The sequence below is a fragment of the Polypterus senegalus genome, chromosome 5, assembly GCF_016835505.1.
Source record: "Polypterus senegalus isolate Bchr_013 chromosome 5, ASM1683550v1, whole genome shotgun sequence".
NCBI classification, from domain to species: domain Eukaryota; kingdom Metazoa; phylum Chordata; class Cladistia; order Polypteriformes; family Polypteridae; genus Polypterus; species Polypterus senegalus.
Window position 1 is genome coordinate 144,422,654 of NC_053158.1, and position 21,803 is coordinate 144,444,456.

The following is a 21,803-nucleotide window of genomic DNA, read 5'->3' on the forward strand; positions in this document are numbered from 1 at the left end:
TCTACACAGACGCTTGCAAATGTTAATACATGTGATGTAGAAATGAACCATTCGGGAGGGCATAACAACTCATTATATGAACAAGTAGGTACACCTAATAATATTTAAATATTTCTTTGATTCTCTACTATAAAAGAGTCAAAAACACTTAAAAATGTATTATCAAAAATACCAAAAATAGGTATATTTTATTCCCTTTTTGTGTTTTTCTTTGTGAATATATCAAAATCAATCCATAATCCAGAAACAAAAAACAGCAAATAATTGCTTAAAGGTACAAAGAAAAAAAAAAGCAAACCAGAGAGTCTTTTCTTATAGCACTCTTCATCTGTTTGTGGACTGTATAGATTTCAATTTAAGCATTGTAGCAAATGTCCATCAGTGATTAAAATGTTTGGGAAGTTTAATAAATGAAAGCAATAAATTCTGAATCCTTTGTGACTCTAATATAATACTAATTTGTTTTCCATGATAATTGTTACATCTTTTCAGCATTTCTATAATGTACAAATTACAGTAGGTTTATGTTTCCCTGAGAAAAAAGATAATAATAAAATATTGATTAAAAAAATACAAAAATAATGAATGAATAAGAGCAGGGTAGTATACCCTATATTTAGTTTTCTCCATGTCTCTTTATGAGAGAATATAAACATTTTTCTTCAGTTTTGAGGAACAAATATTGTAGATTTACAAAAATCATTTGCGGAAAAGTACTTTTTAGTTTGTCTCTGTCAGTTTTCATTGTTCATTAATTTTCCTTTCCACGCCACCTTCAACAGAAATTGGCTTCAGTTCCCATTGTTCATGTAACTTCCCTTTTATCTTAAGACACAATTTTGAATCCTCCACAGAAATTTTGGAACCTTGAGTATCCATTGGTGTTCTACCAGATCTTTTCTAAAACAATCTTAGTCATGCCTTCATTCCTGAATCGAAGGATGGTGAATGGATCTTTGGTAGTTCTCGGGGCTAGCAATGTGTTCGGGTAATTCATATCCTCGAATAAAAGGACTGCTGTTGTGCTGAGCGAAATAAAACAACTGCTTGGCAAAAAGGGGCTCTACCTGTAAAATGAATCGATTAGAAGAAAGGTTAGACAAATAATATCCTTTACCTATTGACAAAGTCAAATTACCAAATCACTAAAAGGTAGGCATTTTATTGTCTTGTATTATTTAGTTAATTCCATCTAGTACAGAAAAACGCTGAGTCCACTTTCTCACATCACACTGAGGGCTAGCATTTTGATTATACAGTGTATGTGAGTTGCCTTAATTCACCCACCCTTAAGGTTTCGCTATTTTCAGAGATCTACATTTTCAGTGTGGCTTTTGCCTGGCTACAAGGCTAATGTTAAATGTTGTGCTGTCCAATTCAATAAATGTTTGAAAAGAACACAGCTGATCTAGATCATAGACACAAAATTCATTCATACAAATTTGAATGAACAAACCAAAATATTACTTTCTATTACATATAAAAACTATAAACAAGACATATTGCAGTAAACGTTCGAGAATCTGTTTATAGCTTACTTCGGTGCAAACAAGATTTTTTTTAAAATATGCATATATGTACTTTGCCATCACTTTTATTAATAACAATAGTAATGCTTTATCTATTTCTGAAATGCACTTTTCCATTACAGCTTTGTGGAGATCTAGAGACTAACACATCATTATCAGGCACAAGGAAGGAAGCTACCCAAGTGTCCCTCACAAAGCTCATTCAAGTACATGCACACTCTCGCACATACATCGTCAATGTAAAGTCACTAATCAACGACTGGTACATGTCTTTTAGATTTGGAACGAAAACCAAGTACCATAAGAAATACCAATGGAGACAAAGAAAGACATTGTCACACATATATACTGCCCAAGTAACAGAACTCTATACTGTATTGTATTTTGAAATATGCATTATGTTGTGTGGATAAGGATCTGAGCTGGTATCTGGAAGATTACCTGTTCATATCCCATTACTGCCAGAAGGGATCCAACTCAGTTGAGCCTTTCAGCAAGGCCCTTAGCCTGAAAATTACTTAAGGGGTGCAGTACAATGGCTGACTCTGCACTCTGAACCCGAAAGGTCATGTAAAAAGACAAATTCTTCTCAGGGAGTAACAAAGTATATCAAATCAAAAAATCAAACATGATGTGAAGAAGAAAGTAAATAATTTGGAGTTGTATGGAGAACAAATATTAGTAATGTTCATGTTTTTGATGAGTGGGGAAGTTGTTCATATTAAGTGAAACACTGCTTATGTTATAAAAACAAGGAAAAAGATCAAGTCTCGTTTAAATATGAGGTTCTCTTCAGAGTGTAGCTGAAACAGGGGAGTCAAGAAAAGTTCAACAGCTAAGCAAAGAAAATGGATTTTGAAGTATTGTTTCTGATTTCTTTACCAAGATTATTCTTTCATTTATAAACGTTTAAAAAAATGAATGATTGAAAAAGAAGTGCCTTAAAATAAATAATAATGAATGTTTTCCGCCTCGTGTGGAATTGTTAATTTACAACAGGACTAATATACCAGAACAAATCCATGAAAGGTACTTTTTGTTTAATATAAGTATGAGATAAAAGAAAGAATGACTGAGTAGTATTTAATGCAGTAGCATTGGTTCCATATTCAGCCATTAATACAACATTGAATCAAGGAGTTTTAAATCATTTATTGTTAAAGTGTAATTATCAATCTGCGTAATAACATAAGATCACTTATGGCATGTCAGAAATGTATGTAAAAAGTGAAATATGCACCTGTACTTGTGGAGTGCTTGAGCTGATCTTCTGTATCAAAAGATACAAAATAAGTTGAAGGTTATTTTATAATGCATGTTAATAGTTAATTAAAAAAGATAAGATTATGGGATTTCACAGTTGCTTCTACAGCATACTATGCAGACCCTGTATTGACTCAAGGACACTTGGTATTCAGTTGAACCCATTCAGTGTGGTGTTTTATTCTACTGAATGGTAAATCTTCTCTCCTCTACTGTTCATTATTTTCATGGTGAGAATATCTAGGAGCAGTTGAGGTTTGCAGAGTTTGGGGACCTAACAGTTGCGTTCCTGCTGTCTGCTGATGATGTTGCCCTCTTGGCCTCATCAGGCACTGTGTGATGTGCTTCAAATGTATATTATCTTCTCCAAATATGAAGCCATGGTCCTTTTTGCAAGCAGCTGCCCCAAGAGGAGTTCAAGCAGCCTGGACTTTTGTTCCTTAGTATGTGCAGAGGTGAGCCTGAGACAATGAATCAGTACAGTAGCAGTAGTTTAACAAATGTTTTACTGAATGTTCAAGTACAAAGCTATCAACTGACCACTCAGTCTGCATTACTGTCCTCACCAATGGTTACGAGCACTTGGTAGTGAATAAAATAATGAGATTCTGAGTACAATAGACCAAACTAAGATTCCTAAACATTGTTGCTGGGCCCGTTCTCCGTGACAGGGTAAAAGGTGAACCTAGGAGAAGAACCACTTTTTCTCTGCATCAAGAGGAGCCAGTTGACATGATTGAGCTATGTGGTTACAATGCCCCCTTATCGGGTATAAGACAAAAATGAATCATAGATGGGCTGACAATCAAATGGCTCTTTTTACAGTGGACAACTTTAGAGTCACTTGTTAACCTCACATACCCTGATTTTGGATGTTAGAGAAACATGGAGAAGACACAAGCACAAAATGAGACAGCATGCAAAACACCAAACAGAGAGTCGCCAGGCAGGGAGTCAAACACAAGACTCAACGGCTATACCGACAAAAGTGTTTAAAACAAAAAGCATGCTGACAATTGTGCACATAAAAATAGTCACAGCAAAAACTGCACACAGGTAATGGATTGTTCTTTCCATTTTTGAGTTGCTGTGGGGCAAAGTGCAGGATTGAAATTTAGTGATCACTTATAAGAATAATAAAAAGCTTTGCATGTACCCTAAAATGATGTTAGCTTTACGTTTTGTGCCTTGTAATGAGGTGACCACTGCTTCTGAAGAGCTTGTGAATACTTTCCCACCAAAGCTACAGATATCCAAATTAGATATGTCCATCTTAATCGCTATCTGCAACAGCTAATACCAACCTATGGGTGCTGCTTTTGGACTTTTTGTGAGGAATTGTGCATAATGTGGCACCATACTGTATATTGCATGGTACAAGTATGCTTTTTTTTACTTGTTTTAATGGTTTTACTTCATTAATATGTAACGTTTCTCCTTGCTTTAACATGTTTTGTTTAGCCATGTTTTCTGTATTTCATTCACATTACTTTCATAAAAAGTAACGGCTTTGTTGTAAAAAAAAGTCTTTTAAAATGTAAAATCTCAGTTCAAAGGAGGTATATGCAACATATCATAGATAACATGAGGCAGAATTGCTAACCACTGCATGACCATGTTGATCACTGATGCAAAATGTAGATATAAGTTACAAAGATGCTTTTAACAGAAGAGAAAAAATAACATACATGTGCTGTGATAAGCTTCTTCTGTCTTTGTGGGTCAGGGAATTCATCTCCGAAGCACAACACAATCTGGAAGCGAGGAACCAAACGTCCATCATGTGCATAGGCCTGAAGTTCTGTAGAAAAAACGAGTCAACATTAAAGAGTTGATTTTTCTGTTTTCACAGATTTTGTCAATCAGTGGGATTCTGATGAATAATTTTTGTTAAGTTAAATCATTCACAATTACAGGTTGACAATCCTTCTGGACATTGTAATGTCTGTCCGTCTATATGAAATAACTCAGCTCTCGGTGGACCAATTTGAGATTCTTTAAGGAAATTTGCCTGGAATGTTTCATTTTCATTGTGATATCTCTAATATACATTTCAAAATCTACTATTTAAATCCACTGGTGAATTTGCGATCTTGTCTATCTTAAAACAGAGATTCTGTGCAAGTTCAATTTTGGATTAGATTACTGTTTCAAATGTATCTTGTGAGATGTTACTTCAACTTCCATGTCCATCAGCCATTGCAAACAAAAAAATGGATCTCCAGTACAAGTTAATCAAAAGCCTGGAGAGGCCTGCATGTGAAAGCTGGTTGTACATCAACCCACTTTTCCTACCGATTGAGGTAAGTAAAAAAAAAAAGACATTCCCTTCTAAATATATAAAACAGGAAAGGAATCAAGTAAGCCTAGAATTAACAAATATGTACTTAGTATTTATGTTTCACTGAAAACATCATTACAATTGCATTATATTCAGATTATAATGATTCAGTATTTCTTTGACATCATAATTTACTGGCAAAGCTTCACACTTAGTCTCCATCAAGGTATGAAGTAGCCAGCAATTTCAACAGAGCTCTTAACTAAACAAATGAATCAACTTTCAAATCAGTTAACTATGCCCCTAAATGCACTTGTTACAGTATACATACACTTTCTAAGTTGCTGTATCTGGAGCTGATTAGTTACTTAAGTGGAGTTTTCTATTAGGTACTTAAACGTATTTATAGTAATTATTTCAGGTACAAAAATGAATGAATCCATGGTTATTTACATTATGCCTGCTGGTCATTTGTATTTCTCCTCCTCATAATAACATAACTCACAAGGGTGATGTACAGTACTTTATACCTTTAATTGCTTTTTAAGACAAATGGAACTTGCAATGATCTAGCAACAATGAATTAAATATTCCTCTTTGTTGATTTTATCTCTTTACTAATGTTCTCTTTGATTCCACAACATGGCATTAAATGTTTGGGTAAACCATAGGCAGTGATGCAGTTCACTTTCTGATAGAAAGCCGCATGCAGGCTTCATTTGTTAGTTTGCATATAACTGGCTACCAGGAGGGCAAATAACACTGCTGATTATTTTATTAAATAATTCCATTATTGTGTGGCATGGTGGCACAGTGGGTAGCGCTGCTGCCTCACAGTTAGGAGACCCAGGTTCGCTTCCCGGGTCCTCCCTGCGTGGAGTTTGCATGTTCTCCCCATGTCTGCGTGGGTTTCCTCCCACAGTCCAAAGACATGCAGGTTAGGTGCACTGGTGATCTTAAATTGTGTTTGGTGTGTGTGTGTGTGTGTGTGTTGTCTGGCGCCCTGCCCAAGGTTTGTTTCCCTGTGTGGAGTTTGCATGTTCTCCCCGTGTCTGCGTGGGTTTCTTCCGGGTACTCCGGTTTCCTCCCACAGTCCAAAGACATGCAGGTTAGGTGCTTTGGTGATCTTAAATTGTGCTTGGTGTGTTGTCTGGTGCCCTGCCCAGGGTTTGTTTCCTGGCTTGCGCCCTGGAATTGGCTGCAGCAGACCCCTGTGACCCTATAGTTAGGATATAGCTGGATGGATGGATTCCATTATACTAGACCTTACCACTCAGAAACTGTTGGGTGTCAAACAGCTTGCAGATCTGTTCTTTTTCAAGCTTATTAGGTCGGTCACTGTAGGGTGCAAGAGGTCCTTCCCAATAAATACGACTCTGACAGAGTCTCTTGGCATACAGTCCATCAGGGGTCATCCATAACAATACCCCTCTTTCCAGGTGGTTTGGGAGCTTCTCCATCCCTTTTCTTTGGGAAGTTGGAAAAGGGTAGGGAAAAAGCACAAGGTCCATAGAGCTATGCAGAAAGAGTTTGTCATCGGCACTTGAGCACGAGGATATTCTGCAGCCATCGGGACTTGTTGTTGTCATCTCTTTGACCATCATCTCTCTGTAGTACAAACAAATGTGTATACGACAGTCTGTGGGGAGAAAGAATTGAATAAATGAAGAGTAGACAAGGGGTCACTTGTTTGTGATCAGAGAAACTGACTCCTCCCTGTGTTAGTCAAAAATATCAGAACCACATATTAAGCTGTCATTGAAATGCAATTCATGTATCTGACAACTGCTTAATCTAGTTGGGTGAAAACCTAGAGACTGTTACTTAAGTGATCAGCATATCCCTAGATAGGATGCCAGCCCAACACTGGGCAAAGTCATGTATACAACAGCACCTACATTCACACATACTGGAGGCAATTTAGAATTATAAACTGAACTAATACACATACATTTGTGATTTTGGGAAAACAAGAATCTCAGAGAATAACACACACAGATATGATGAGAACACGCAAACTACTCACTAATAAACTATGAAAGAGCATTATTAATCACTGTGCCACTCATCAATAAAATGATTATTAAATGAAATATATTCAACATGAGTCCCTTCATGGTGGCACAGTGATGGATTTCCAGCAGGACCTGGTCTATGTAGGGTTTTCACATTATCTGGATATCCAGATATATTTTCTCTGTTTCCTCTCACACCTTAAAGACACACATATGGATTATTTAGTGACTCTAAATGTGCTCTCTGTGACTAAGTACAGGTGTGAATGAGTGTGGTATTCTGGTATTTTGTCCAGGATTAGGTTGTCTTTTGTATGTGCTGCAGTTTAAACTGGCTGTGGTTCCTTGTGACACAATACTGGAAAAAATTGGATCAGAAAATAGTTGGGGTCATCTCAGCTGGTGTGTGCTACTGTCAGAGTAGACACATTTATGAAAGAAGGGAAAGAAAATGAAAGATACACACACATCTTAGAGATGGGGATAAATGAAAAATGAAGGCAGCCCAAAGACATTATAGGCATGCCTTTGGAGGTAATGCAGATTTTAAAAAGATAAATGATTTGGGCACAGGTTTTATATCATTACTGGACTTGATCTAGAAATCTGAACTGGGACATGCTGCTCTACTATATTTGATAAATACTGTGTAGAAATGGCTGTTTCACTTACACTCCACTGACACTCAAAGTGAATCAGAGCAAATACTGAATTGTTAAGTGTTTTCCTTTGGCAAACTTAAAGAAGAAGGTAAAAGTTGTAAGAATTACACAGAGAAAATACAATGTTTATGAAAAAAGCAACCGCAAATACTTAAACTAGATTTAACATTAGCGCAATTAGTTGAGCACACACAAAAACATTTCATGTCATTGAACCTTCAATGTTCACCCTTGTAATATTCTTTTCTATTTGTTATATTTCATGTGATTAGCGATGGCAGCATGTAACTGTGAAGTTTAACAGCACTAGCTCCCAGTGTTGTTTTCTTTGAGTTTACTTAAGTTTTCACCCTGGTTCTCCAGGTTAAGGACTGTTGAGTTGAACTGTGTGGCTGAAGTGCCTCTGTATGAATGTGTTTTCTGGTACCTTTCCATGGGGTCAAATCCGAACTACTGCAGCCCAAATAGACCACAACCAATGTGTAGAGGGTTCAGAAAATGAATGAATAAAACAGAAACCTCTCATTTCAGTTGCCCATAACTAACACTTTATTTTAAAATCTGTATTCGCTAGCAGGCAATATTATCAGAGTAAATGACAGACAGTGATCCTAATGCTGTTTCTGAGAGACGAACAAAAGTAGAATTTCACACACATACACACCAGCCAGCACAAAAACAGCAGGATAAAGTCAGCACTTTTGTTCACAACCCTATATAATGAGATTTCCATTGAATTCCTATATGCATCTCATTTCCAGTTTTTGTTCACTTCTGGAGTCTACAGATATGCAGCACTGCAATTAAACAGCCAACATGTGCTTAATGTGGGCAACATAATTATTAACTATGCGTATGAGCAAAGAGCTTAAGAAACTTTGATAAAATAGAAACCTGAAGTAGAGCGATATGTGGTTCAATGATAGGAAAGAAAATAAATGAGAAAATCAACAAATGTCAACAGAATCTTAGGAAGAGTTCATACGATAAACACAGTGTTTTGGCTGCTGGTGAACTAAAACAGAATCAAGATGGAAAGCAGTTAAAGTGATTCATGGGAAACACCAAGTGAACAGCAGATTAAAATGATGCACAGAAAGTAAACAGCCAAGGAACATGTAAAGCAGTAAGACAGTTGTAAGATAAGTGCTCATTGATCTGCGCTGAGATATGTGTTTTATTCAAAGCCATCGGTGAAAACATTCTTTTAATCAGAAAAATGTAAAGCTCAAAGTGTAGAAAAGTGACTTTAGAATTTAACATTATGGGCTGGAGCTGCAATAAATGATGCAGAATAATACTGACTCACCTGTAAGTGCGAGAGCTTCCGCAGATCTCATGGCAGGGTCCAATGACAGCCCCTGTGTTTGAGACTCGCTTGATGGACAGGCATAAAAGGATCCTGTGATCTGATATCCTGTAACAACATGGGGACAAAAGTGAAATGTATTAGCACTTTAAAATCTTTTTCATAGTCAATGGTATTTTTATAATGTTCACAGGATGGTAAGCTACATGAGTTTACAGGCAACAATAGAGGACCAGATAGTATTAGGCAGCATAGATTCCTCTCATAAAGCACTCAAGGGCAAATCCAAAAGTGACCTGCAATGTTCTTCATTTCAAGTTCTGCCTACCTATTTGGCAACACAGCACATTTTTTGATAAACATAAAAGATGACAATCCTAACAAACGCCCAGTTTATATTGACTTGATGGAAAATAACAGAAAGCTAGGCACCCATCCAAACAATGTTGTGTAGTGGCTAAAGCACTGGACCTAAAATCTAAAATTTGTTGTTTCAGTTCCTGCCTGTCTCTCAAAAACGTATGTAAATAACTGCATTGAATCCTATACTTGCAAGCTGCCTTAGATTAAATCAAAGGATAAATACACAGTAATAATTTTCCATTAAAGGTTTTCAGAGATATTAAAAAGAATTAGATCACTACTTGCTCTATCCACTTTACAGATATAAATCACATTAATTATTTCTGTTCTGCCATTCCATCCAAGATGGGTTCCTGCCTCATGCACTTTTGTGCAAGGAAAGGCTTTGGCCATTTGACCAAAAACTGGTTAAATGGGTCAGAAAATCAATAAAGGAATTTCTGCTAATTAGGATCTTAATTTAGTATGTACATAATGAGAAAAGGCATTGGCTGCAACCCTATTCAAAACTAGACAACCGTGCACCCAGCTATGAGTTTTCTGAACCTCTTTTAACTAGCACATAGTTATGTAGTCAGGCAGTCACACAAGCAATGTGCCAGAATTACTGAACACAAAGTGTGCAAGTTTAGTTCCTTCTTCTTACCCTCAATGTAAACCGGAGTAAGTCACTTACTTTTACTGTGCTCCAGCAGTAACAACATGCATTTCAACAGGATTACTGCATATCTAAACTTGTAAAATGCCTTAGTTAAGTGTGATCGCTGTCAAAGGTTTTTATTGGTACTGTCTCACAAGCCAGGAACCAAATCTGAATGAGTAGCCAAAGTATCAAATGGCACCCTCACACATAAACTCACACTTACTTGTAGAGAAAACACATCAACTCTACAAAGACCCACGGCTCTGGAGCTGTGAGGCATTAGTGAGAAATAAGTGTCCTATCATGGTGTCTTATGTTTTGAATGTGCAACAGTTAAAAATGTTCTGGCCCAGGGTTTAGACAGTCAAAAACTATAAATGAATTAATCAACCAATCCTCAAATTTCTAACCATCTTTTTTTACAGAATGCTTCTATTCTGTTTTTAGGGCCTATCATCACAAGGCAAGAACCAATCCTGAATCCAGTAGTAGTCCATCAAAGTGCATACTTACTAGTATGGGGTCAATTAAGAGTAACCAATCAGTCCAACCTGCACATCTTTGAGATATGGGGAAAGCAAGTGACAAACACAAGCAGTCACGAGAAAAAGAAGTAAACTTCAAACTGACCATTTTCAAACCATAGTATATTGACCATAACAGAGTCTAAAATCCAAACATTTGTGGAATCTTGAGCAAGTCATTTAAAATAAATTTGCTCTGATTGCTGAAATAGTATGCCTAGTGTTGTATTTTACCTATGCTCTCCCCGACTTGGAGGAAACATAAGCTCAACAATCACATACAGAGTAGGTGCTTCAGAAATAAGTAAAACAAGGCTCACCATTTTCGCATGCCCCTCCTTGCCAAGGATGATTTCGTGTTGGGTATGAGCACGGACTGTAAGGAATTTCTGGATGTGGCTGCTCTGGGACATACTCTCTCCAGTTGCGTTCATGTGGAACCATGTAATTGGGCACCTGAAAGTATGACAATAAAATGACTGTCTGCACATTTATTAGTTTGATGAAGTGAAAGCTTCATGACTTATTTTTGATATCTGAGCAGAATGTGAGGAGTCTGAGCAGGCGTTCTCTTTGCTGAGATTAGTAACATACCACTAGAAGTAATGTTTCCGACCACATTATTGTAAAGTAACAGTCAAATTAAGGTAAGCAAGTGTTTATTCTTACTTCTGTGCAATTTACTGATCTCTATAACTATCTTTAACTTAGGGTGTCACTGTTGCTTCTTGGCTGAATCTTCTACATACCACACGTCTTAAATATGATACTTGTGTACTCTTATTATACCAATTACAGGTAACACTACAGATGGGTATATATCAATCCATTCTGTTTATATACTTCATGTCTTCCTGTTTATGTTCCTATTACATAACTACTGTAAGCTCGACATTACTGGACAAAAAGGCAAGTGGTTATACAGTCATCACACAGTGTGGCCATTATATGGAGGACTGAAAAGGTGCACGTAGGAAAATGGTGTCAAACCAGCAAGTAAAAGAATAAACAAAAGATGAATGCCATTCATAGAAACTTTGAAGTTTTTGGGTGCACATCAGACTCCTTCTTCATATTGTGGTTCAGGAGTATTATTTACAGAAGCATCAGTGACTGTATTTTTTCTGTGTTTCATTCCCACGTATAGACCAATGATGGACTCAGCCCCAGTAGCGTATCTACTAACCATTTTTTATTTTAAACCTGTTCTCCTAGTGCAAGATTTTTAAGGTTTCGTTTAAGTGTGAAATGAAATACTGCATGATGAGCATTATTAATGAATGTTACACCACACAACATCCACAAATTTTGTTGCAGATAAATCATATTTAGTAAGTCTGGTGCTACAATGATTATAACTACTACTTCACAGCACCAGCAAACAGAGTCCAAATGTCAATCTGGACACAATCTCGGCAAATTTTGTATCTTCTTGATGCATAGATGTAGATTTCTTTCAGTTTTACTTCTCACATGCCAAAGATGTGTCTTGCAGTATTGCAGTTAATATGTTCAGGGTCAACTGCCCCACTATGTATGAGTGTGGATCTGTGAGTAAGTGTACCCGGCAATGGATTAGTGATACTTTTAGGATGACATCCTGCCTTGTGCACAAAGCTAGTAGGACAGACTGTGACTCCCCCCAAATCAGAAATTAGATCAAGCTGGTTTAGTGATTATATGTGTGGATGGATAAATCACAATTGACTTTGTTATATACAGTACTAAGTAATATTCACAGTTATCTTTAAATATCGGTGTTATTTCTGATTTTTCATTAATATTCCGTATTTGTGGGTCTACTCATCCATTTTCTGAGCTACAAATTCTGATTCAAGCTTGCAAAAAACTGGAAACGTTCCCAGTAACATCATATTCCAGTTCGGAAACAATTGGGATGGGGAGCCACTTCACTGCTCTGCCTACTCGACACACATTTATGTTAACTCATACCGGACCAATTTACAGTCATCTATAACGAAGACTGCATATGATTGTGAACTGAGACAAAAAGTGGAGTATCTGGAGAAAGCCCACACAATGGCAAACAAAATGTGCCAACTCCTCAAAGCCAGTGACCTGGGCTCTAGAGATGTGAGGCAGTAGTGCTAACTACTGGCACTATTTTGTATATAATTTTGTTATTCAATTTTTTTGTAATTTCTCATTATGCCTCACAGGGAAGAAGTGAGTGGAGATTCAAAGTAAAAATGAGTTGATAGCCTTCCTTTTAATGATCACCACTGGATTTCACATCAGACAGGCAGCACTGTTTGGCTGTCAGTAGGAAATGTCAGCCTACCTAACAGTTATAGGAAATGAGTAATATAAGATTTGCCACCATTCAAGCTTATTCAGTAGTTCTGACCTTTTACTTGGAAATGATTTTTACATACAGGACCCTTTATCAGATATGGTTTATTCTTCAAAGAAAAGGAAAACAGTGTTGCGCTTTAGACTGTTAAAGCACTCAGATAGACCCTTACTTTAAGATTCAACCTCCCTGCCTTAGGCAAAATGCTTCATTCAGAAAATCCAAGCAGTGTGGAAATCATTTTCTGATTAATTTAGTGAGTCTATTCATATCACATTGAAAATAGACAGCGGTGTAATAAAACTATTACATAATCATACTGACCCATCCTTGATTAGAAGGCAGGATCTTACCTGAGTCTGGAGAGAAGTGAAGGAGGGGTGGACAGGGTAGCTGATGGGGTTCATGTGGATGGACTGCTCTTCCAAACCAAGCTGCTTTGCTCCTAGCGTTGTAAAAAACTAAATGATTATGCATGCAAAGTCAGTCACATTTTAAAAATGTCTGAGCCTCTGTTTCAAGTTGGGCTTTCTCTTGAAGCACCAAAAGCTGCATTAAGATTAGCTTTCTATTCTTTTGAATGAAAATAATCTACAAGTAAATTAGAACTTGACCTTAATATCTCAAGCTAAGGAAATATCACAATTCAAAGTGCTAGTATTTTTAATGCAGAAACACATTTAAAGTATAGTTTTTTAACATTATAAAGATTGGTGCCAACTACATATTGTGTCACGATGACCCTGCCATTCATACTCAAGATGATGACCAAAATACATCTACGTTTCATACTAAAACTAAATATGCACCGTCACGCACACCCAACCACAAAGACAAATGTGAAAGGACTTACCTTTCTTTGCACCTTCTGGTATAATCCTGTAAACTTTGTAAGGATCAGAAATATCCAGCTGACTTCTCTCAACCAGCTCCTCAAAATCGTTACTTTTATTCAAGGCACATCTTAATCTTGTTTTCCATGTTGGAGGATCTGGTTTATCAATGCCCTCTCTGTACTTCCCTTTGAAAAGCGCCCATGCCTACACAATAATAATGGTGTGAATTTAGCTTCTGTCAGTGTCATTGTAGACCAAGTAAAACACCAAGAACATGACTTGCATCGCCTACTCTTTAAAACGAAACAATGACAGAGGAAAAACAATCACATGCATTATTCTTCATTTACACCTCAGCATACCAGTGACTGAAGTGGCTGAAAACGGTATCACTACATCTCCTGAGTTAAATTCATAAAGGAGAGAAGTACAGTACTCAGAAAGTGTATGCACACAGTAAACAATGATGAGAGATAGGATTTGCTGGAAATTAAACCAATCCTAGCAAATTATGTTCCGGTTTCATTAAAATAATATGTGAAATGATCCTGAAATTGGAGTTTTAAGATAAGCATGCACTACTGAACTCACGTGTAGAGTCTTCGGAGTATGCATGCATGTTGTGACACTCGACGCGGTTAGCTGCATGCCATACAGTGCATGAAGTGAAAACACCTTACAATACTCTCTGTTTTAGTCAACAATCTTCACATTGTTTTTGCCGCTGGTCAAGAACAAAATGTATTAAAAAAAAATAATTTCTTGTCCAGCATTCTAAAGATGTAAAATTGGGTGAAGGCTTGAACACGGAGTGTATACTGCACTCTCACATGGCGAAAAGTGAAAAGGAGCCATATAGTTGATACAAAGTATTGATAAGTTACAAAAGTATAAGCTAGAAAGGAAAACAAGCGGCACCCAAAAAAACATCTCTATGACATGTAGGTCACATTGTGCATTAAACGGCGTGAGAGTTTGCACACACATCACTACTTGAAATCTAAACATTAATTGCATATTTTTAGGCTTCTGAGCTACTCCAAAAAAAAATTTACATTGTTGATATTTGTTTGGCCACATTCTACTGTATGCAGCAAAATATCCATTACTACCTTTAAACTGTGCATTATAGCTTATTTGAACTTTTTGAATCAATGACTGCTGTCACGTGTTAATGACTGGGTAGAGGAAACCAACAATGCCTCAGTGGTATAAATAACATCAGAATATTACCAGAAATTAATGCATTCAGTGCAACTATACCTTGCAAGCACAGAAATGGTGTAGCAAAGGTACTGCTTTAGAAATTGATGTTTTTGTCAAAGTGTACAAACAGCATGTCTCTAATTTTTCAAAGGATATACTTTATTATACTTTGTATGTCTCAATTAAAAAGAGAATAATTTAACTTATGTAACATTTGGAATAAATACACATAATGTATATAAAGAGAATAAGTATTGTAAATACATTAATTTACAGATTGTTGAAATTCTTATATTCTTCATATACTGTATATAGAAGTTAGGGAAACAAAATACTGCACAATAGGAAACACTTTTTAAAAGTGTGCGTTGACTTAACAACAGAAAAGATGCAACTACAATAATGGATTAAAGAAAGTAAAACAGAATAACAGAAAAAAGTAATAAATCTGTTTGAATTCACATTCAACCAGCTCTTGCTAATATCATGACCCCTTGTTCTTTTATAAAAGAGCTGAGAAGGTAATATGACCACCTTGTCCGTTTCTGTGGTAGCTGGAGTGGTGCTAAATAAGTGGCTCCTAAATATAAACCTATTCTCACATTATTATACTGCACGATTACTGCACAGAGTGCACATACTGTTTATATATATATATATATATATATATATATATATATATATATATATATATATATATATATATATATATATATATATATATGAGCTGAAGTTTAAACTTAACAGTTTAAAGGTTTCATGATGAACACATTATAATGGACCAAGCATCTTACAAACTGAAGGCATCTGGTACTTTTGACAGATGAGTGTCAGGAACCAGAGTCATGCATGTCTAATGTATAGCTAACATGACATAACATTCTCCCACCTGCATAATCTAAATTAAGGCTTTGGCGGGATTCCCATTGCAGGGTCCACACACACAAACGTACTCGCACGCTGGGCCAATCTGAAGTCACCTTGCACCCTCACGCACAAGATTCTGATGATGTGGGAGGCAAACGGCAATACCCCGAGGAAAATCCAACTCAGGGTCGCGGGATTGCACGCAGATAGATGGATCTTTCCGTACCTTAAAGAGCGCGGCGTCCTCGTCCCTATTGTAGTCTTGTTTCCCGGCATGCTTCCATGGGATCCTGAAAATGCTCTTCTCATCATTCTCCCAGACCAGTCCCGGGTATTTGCCGCTGTCAATTTGCTCGATGAGCCACTGCCTCAGCTTTCCATTGCCACAGTTGACCGACATGCTGAGGTCACTGTCCAGGTTCATCTCTGCGAGCAACACAAGAAGCTGGTAAAACGTCTGTCGGGATGAACTCTTTGGTCACTGCTAACACTTAAGGTGAGGCAGAGACACATATTTTATCTAACAAAATTAAAATAAGAATATTTGTCAAAAATGTTTAAAGACTCCAAGTAAAAAAAAAATGGACCACTAACAGTAGGAGTTAGGGCCCAGCAGCAGGTGTACTGCAGCGTGCCAAGAGCCTTACACGGCATTTAGGAGGCAGGCGTGCCGCGCTACGCTAGGCGCCTCCAGGACTATCATGTCATTGACAGCAAGAGCACGTCTATCTGCACATGGCAGCAAGTGAGCAGTGAGCGATCAGGAAGAGCCCGGTTTCTGCAAATGGAGTTATGTATCGCTGTCATTTCTGCACCCTTTCTTTTTATGTAAATGTTTAGGCTGTATTCTTACCTCTTCTTTTTAAGGATCTTGCGATTTCAGAAATTTGTCAGAGTCTCACCCGAAACAAAACGAGTAAAGGGAACTTTTGTTTCTTAAATAGTTTCATAGTAAAGAGGCGTGACGGTGGGAGGAGCTTCTACGAAATTTGAGGTTGTATCTAACAGGATGTTGGATGCGTTCGTTTCGATGAATTTAATCAAGCTATGATAATGAAGGCGAGAGAGAGAGAGAGAGAGAGAAACGCTCTAAATACTGCGATTGCTAGTAAGCCGAGGGAAATCCCACGACCACTGAAGCAAATATGGAAAGTTCGATATAATTTGAAAAGACAAATATTCCACTGTGCGATTTAGACAGTTAATTTTGCGCTATAAAATAACAAGAGTACAAAATAAACAAATTGTGATTTCACTGTAACGTGCAGTCTTGTGAAGGTGCATATCGCAGGGTAATGCGATTGATTTGGTGCTAGCAAACAACACACGTGGAGACACTCAGCTAACTTTGAAAAAAAAGCCCGTGACTGAATGATGGCGACTTGGCTTGATATAACGATAAAATAACCATCATCACTCGTGTTTTTAAAGTAAACATTTTAGTAGTTTGTTTCTTACAGGGACAGATGTCCTCCGCATCGGAGCAGGTTATCATCCCGTTAGTTTACATGAAAGCATTAAATACTAGGTCGCCACCTTCTGGTGGCAAAAATTGTGAACACCTACAAGAGGTGTACCAAGCGGAGAAAGTTAACGGTGTTTAACGTCTGTTACTGTCAATAATAATAATAATATTAATAATAATAATAATGATCTGAGGATAGGTCGTTGCTTTATTCGTATGTATCATTACATGTGTTGCATCACCCAACAAAAGAAGTCTTAGTAAACACCGTTTTATAAGAAATTACGTTATGAATTTGACCCGAAAATTAAAAGCCAGCATAGTTTTCGGCATTTCTGACTTGAAAACCCCAAACTTTAAACCTGATATTACTTAATATACAAGTCCACTGCCAACACTGAAAATTGTCGCGAAAGTAAGAAAGTAATGTCTTTATTTTAGCTATATACTGTTTCAGAATAGCAGCACAAGTGGTCGTTTCTCTCGTTGTGGAGATCGCACGTTTTTCCCGTGACTGCAAAATCGTCCGCCACATTTATAAAACATGCAGATTCAGCTAACGGGCAGTTCTCAACTGGCCGAGATGGCGTGTGGGTTTGTACGGTGGATTTGCGCCGTCCAGCGCTGTTTCATGCTTTTTGACCACCCCTGTCGGAATGGGATCCGGCCACCTCCCTACCCAACACACAGAGCCATAAATTAGAAACAAGAATATTATAAAGCTTTTATTGCTCCTAATTTTTTATCTTTAAGATGGTGTATATTAGTTTAACCTACACTCTTAAAAATAAAGGTGCCTACTGGTAATTCGGAGCGATGCCATGGGGGAAAACATTGCTGGTTCCCAAAAGAACTTTCTGCATGAAGGTTTCAGAACCTTTATTTACGTAGATCTGTAACAGGCTCCATACATAACCGTGAACAGACGATAACACATCTGTAAAATACCAGTGAGTTCACTTTTTAAAAGAACTCTTGCTGCACAAAACAACACAAGTTACGTGCAGAATTCTTTGTATTTTATAGTATGGATTTGCATTTCCCCACATATTAGGAACTTTTAAAAGCCACATGAACCAATTTTGTATGGAAAGAATCTTTCATAAAATTAAATGGCACTTTGTCAAGGAATAGTTCAACGAGGAACCACACAACACTGTAAAGTTCCATTAGAGAACCAAAGTTTTTGAGAGTGTACCAGTAAACGCATCACGGACAAACCCTATAGTTATACAAATACATTCATGAGTTAAAAAGCAATAGTAGTGCACTTTTAGGGGTCACATTGTATTTCAAGTAAAGAGACGCGCCGCTCGTATGAATAATGTTAAAAAATTACGTTTAATTCGACTTGGACAGCCGTAAGGTGGCGCTGTCGTTAAGAGACCGGGTTCAAATTGAAGCCCGGTAAATGTCCGCGTGCGGTTTGCATGTTTGTTTTTTTCTACTTGTACTCGTACGTTTGCTCGATTAACTGTCAAAATGAAGTAAGTGTGTACATGTGCACAGTTCCCGACTCGCGTCCGATGCTGCTTGAGATCCTGAATTATATTATGCCGGATAAAAAATGGTTTGATGGGCGCTGCTTCCTGCAGTTAAAGCAAGAAAGTGAAATCAAAATTATCATATGAAAATCATATATTATGGAAAGTACTAATTAAAAGCAGATACAGAAAGAACAACAGTTTAGATACGCAGGCATACTGTTTAATTTAGTGTGCTGTGATCGCATGTTATATACTGCATGCCGAGAGTTCCAGTGATTTTGCAAATTGATTAATCACATTTATACAGCAAGCACGTTAAATATTATAGCAAAGCACCGCAGTATTTAATACCATTAGCCGGGAAGTCATGTTAATAAACTCTGGGACACTCTACAGTATATGAACCTGTCTGTGTGATACATGAGCACTGAGCTGATACATTGGAAATACGTATCATGCAATTTCTACTCGGTGATGTACTGAAATAAAAGAAATAATGCTATAGAAAGAGATCTCATCATTGGCCAGCTCGAAAACTACCGTTTTTTTAAAAGAGCATTCATGGACACTTTAATTGTGCATAAAATTGTGAGACTGTAACTTTCAGGTTGGCTTAAAACGTAAAACACACAACTCGATTTCTTTCTGTTTTGAAAAATAGCATTACTGGTAGTGTATCTCATTATATGCGGAAAAAGCTGTCGCACTTTGTAGACGACATTTGCTCAAATGTTACGTTAAGGTTTTCAGTGTTTTAGGGGCAAATAAGTAGATAAACATCTGTCGGTATGTATTTACATTGTATTGTACTTTTTTAGTAATGTGAATTGTTTTAAAGAGGGGGTATCATGGCGCTATACACACTGACTGGTGATCACTGCAACTGTTACAAAAAAGAGTGAAGTCAGATGGGTGGCAGTTAACTTGACCGTTTATTTGTTTGTTTGTTGTTTATTTGTTTGTTTTTTACAGGGCGCGTGGAAATTTCAGCGCACAGGCCATCCCGGGCTCCTGTGTTTAGTGTGACAGCAGTGCGCCATGTCAAACATGTGCAGGTATGGTGGGCTGGAGGATTAATGGCCATGTAAGTGGGACTCTGAGTGCTCTCCGATTCCCAAGACCATACAGTAGATTGAAAGGTTTTGATAATAAACCAATGAATTCATTATACTGTAATATAGCTGTTTCTGGAGTTAGCATATCATACAGATTTGATCAAAAGTAAAATTAAAATGATTGTAAGTGCGCTGGAGAATCGTAGTACTGACTAGGGGTCATATTTCTTTGCCACTCTTCTTCATTTTGGGTAATATATCTTTTATCATTGATATTAATAAGATCCCCCGCATTTCAAAAGAGATGAGCCCTGGCTTTGCTAGGGGGTCCTGAGCATGACTCTATCCTGTCCCTTTGCCGTTTCTGTGCCATTTAGAGGCACCAGAGTTTATCTCCGATATCAACAGACGTATTATCCTGGGATGTTATCAGTTTTTTTTTTTTTTTTTTGTCGAATTGTTAAAATAAAACAGGGAAATGCTATAAATAATGTATCGTTCATGGTTCGCTGAAGGTTAGCCAGTGACGTCCGTTCTGTTTTTATGATTACTTAATTTTTGTTTCCCCTGCTCCTTTTGCTCACAAACCAGTTTTTACAGTAAGGTGCAGAAACACCTGACTCTGTTTACGATCATCCAAGCAGCGCAGTGTATGCAGGGCGACGGAGCTCACTAAAGCATTAAGGGGGCTGTTTAGTCCGCGAGAACTTCTGCGTCTTTGTAACCCTCAGCATTTTCTCACGTTAACACTAGGCATACAGCAAAAATACCACTCCACTTATTCATGCTTTGCTAACTTCATATTGACAAATAATGACCAATACGCGTCATTCTGCGTCTTGTCAAACATTCGTAAAGAATGGCGGATCCTGAAGTTATAGTTTACAGACATATTACAGACGTTTCTTCTTACCGACAACATATTAGAGGTTATTGCCTTAATGATTACAGTAAGTCTGAAATCGGAATCAGTGTACAGTTAGTACTTTTCTCAATGTCTTTTTAAGCAGGTTTTTTTTTAAACATATTCATAATCAAATACTTTTTTGTCATTACATTGCACTGCTAAGATGGAAGGTAACGGTATTAAAGTGAAACAAATAAGGTTTTTAACACAACGCAGGTTATTTTATTGATCAATAATAAAACATTTTTTATTTTGATGGCACTACATTCCTCCTGGTATTTTATATTGTAATATCAGCATCACATGCACGCATCCCAGTGTACTGTATTTATACATTATATAAGGTTTATCTATACTGTTTATACCAAATAATACTGCAAGAATACACACAATTGTGTACATAAAAGCTTACAATAATACACACACACACATATATAGAAATCCATAAATACAGTATACACACCTATACACATACACACACACACACATATATATATATATATATAAATTACACACATAAAGATGTACAAAATGATATATCTCAATGCTAAATTAGATTAAATGGATCAAGTATGGATGGATGGAGATTTATGTTAGTGTATTTATTTGATTTAGCAGAACGAAAACTGGTAGAGTATGCAGCTTAAGAAGTTATATCTTCACCTACCTGCCAGTTTGTCAGTTTAGTGGTCTACTTGCTGATTCTTGAGTATCAAGCAGCATTTTTAAATCACAATATAAAAAGAAGAGTTCATTACATCAGCGGCAGCTGCATGTCTTCAAACTGTAGGCTGAAGCGTTCTGATTAAACTGTTTTTTCCAGGGTGCATATATTTTTTAAGCTTTATGCATGGCTACTCTTGTTTAAAAAATTAACAGGAAGAGCACTTGTAAAGTTTGTTAGTCCTCAAAGTGAAAAGTTTAAGAGAGCATTCTTTGTCAGAATGATGACAAATGTGATTGCGTGTAACAAGGTACAATACAATCCAGTATGAGAAATACCCCTAAAACTTTCCAGACAAAGTGAAAGCTTAATGGGCAGGAGTTAAACATTCATGCCTGGGGACGGACTGATCA

At 37.1% G+C, this 21,803-nt stretch overlaps 1 protein-coding gene across 2 annotated transcripts; it reads right to left on the reverse strand.

Moving 5' to 3' along the window:
- Positions 1–224: 224 nt before the first annotated feature.
- On the reverse strand, positions 225–21,517 carry irf4a (interferon regulatory factor 4a). 2 transcript variants are annotated; one of them, XM_039753433.1, is made up of 9 exons: positions 21,394–21,517; positions 16,039–16,238; positions 13,757–13,943; positions 13,257–13,348; positions 10,910–11,045; positions 9,060–9,167; positions 6,344–6,712; positions 4,481–4,593; positions 225–1,067 (listed from the first exon to the last, which is right to left on the reverse strand). In XM_039753433.1, the coding sequence occupies exons 2-9, from the start codon at positions 16,234–16,236 to the stop codon at positions 924–926; spliced, it is 1,347 nt and encodes a 448-aa protein (XP_039609367.1). In that variant the 5' UTR covers positions 16,237–16,238; positions 21,394–21,517; the 3' UTR covers positions 225–923. The 2 variants fall into 2 exon arrangements, with proteins under 2 accessions (XP_039609367.1, XP_039609366.1); XM_039753432.1 differs by lacking the exon at positions 21,394–21,517 and adding an exon at positions 16,666–16,735.
- Between the last annotated feature and the right edge of the window lie 286 nt (positions 21,518–21,803).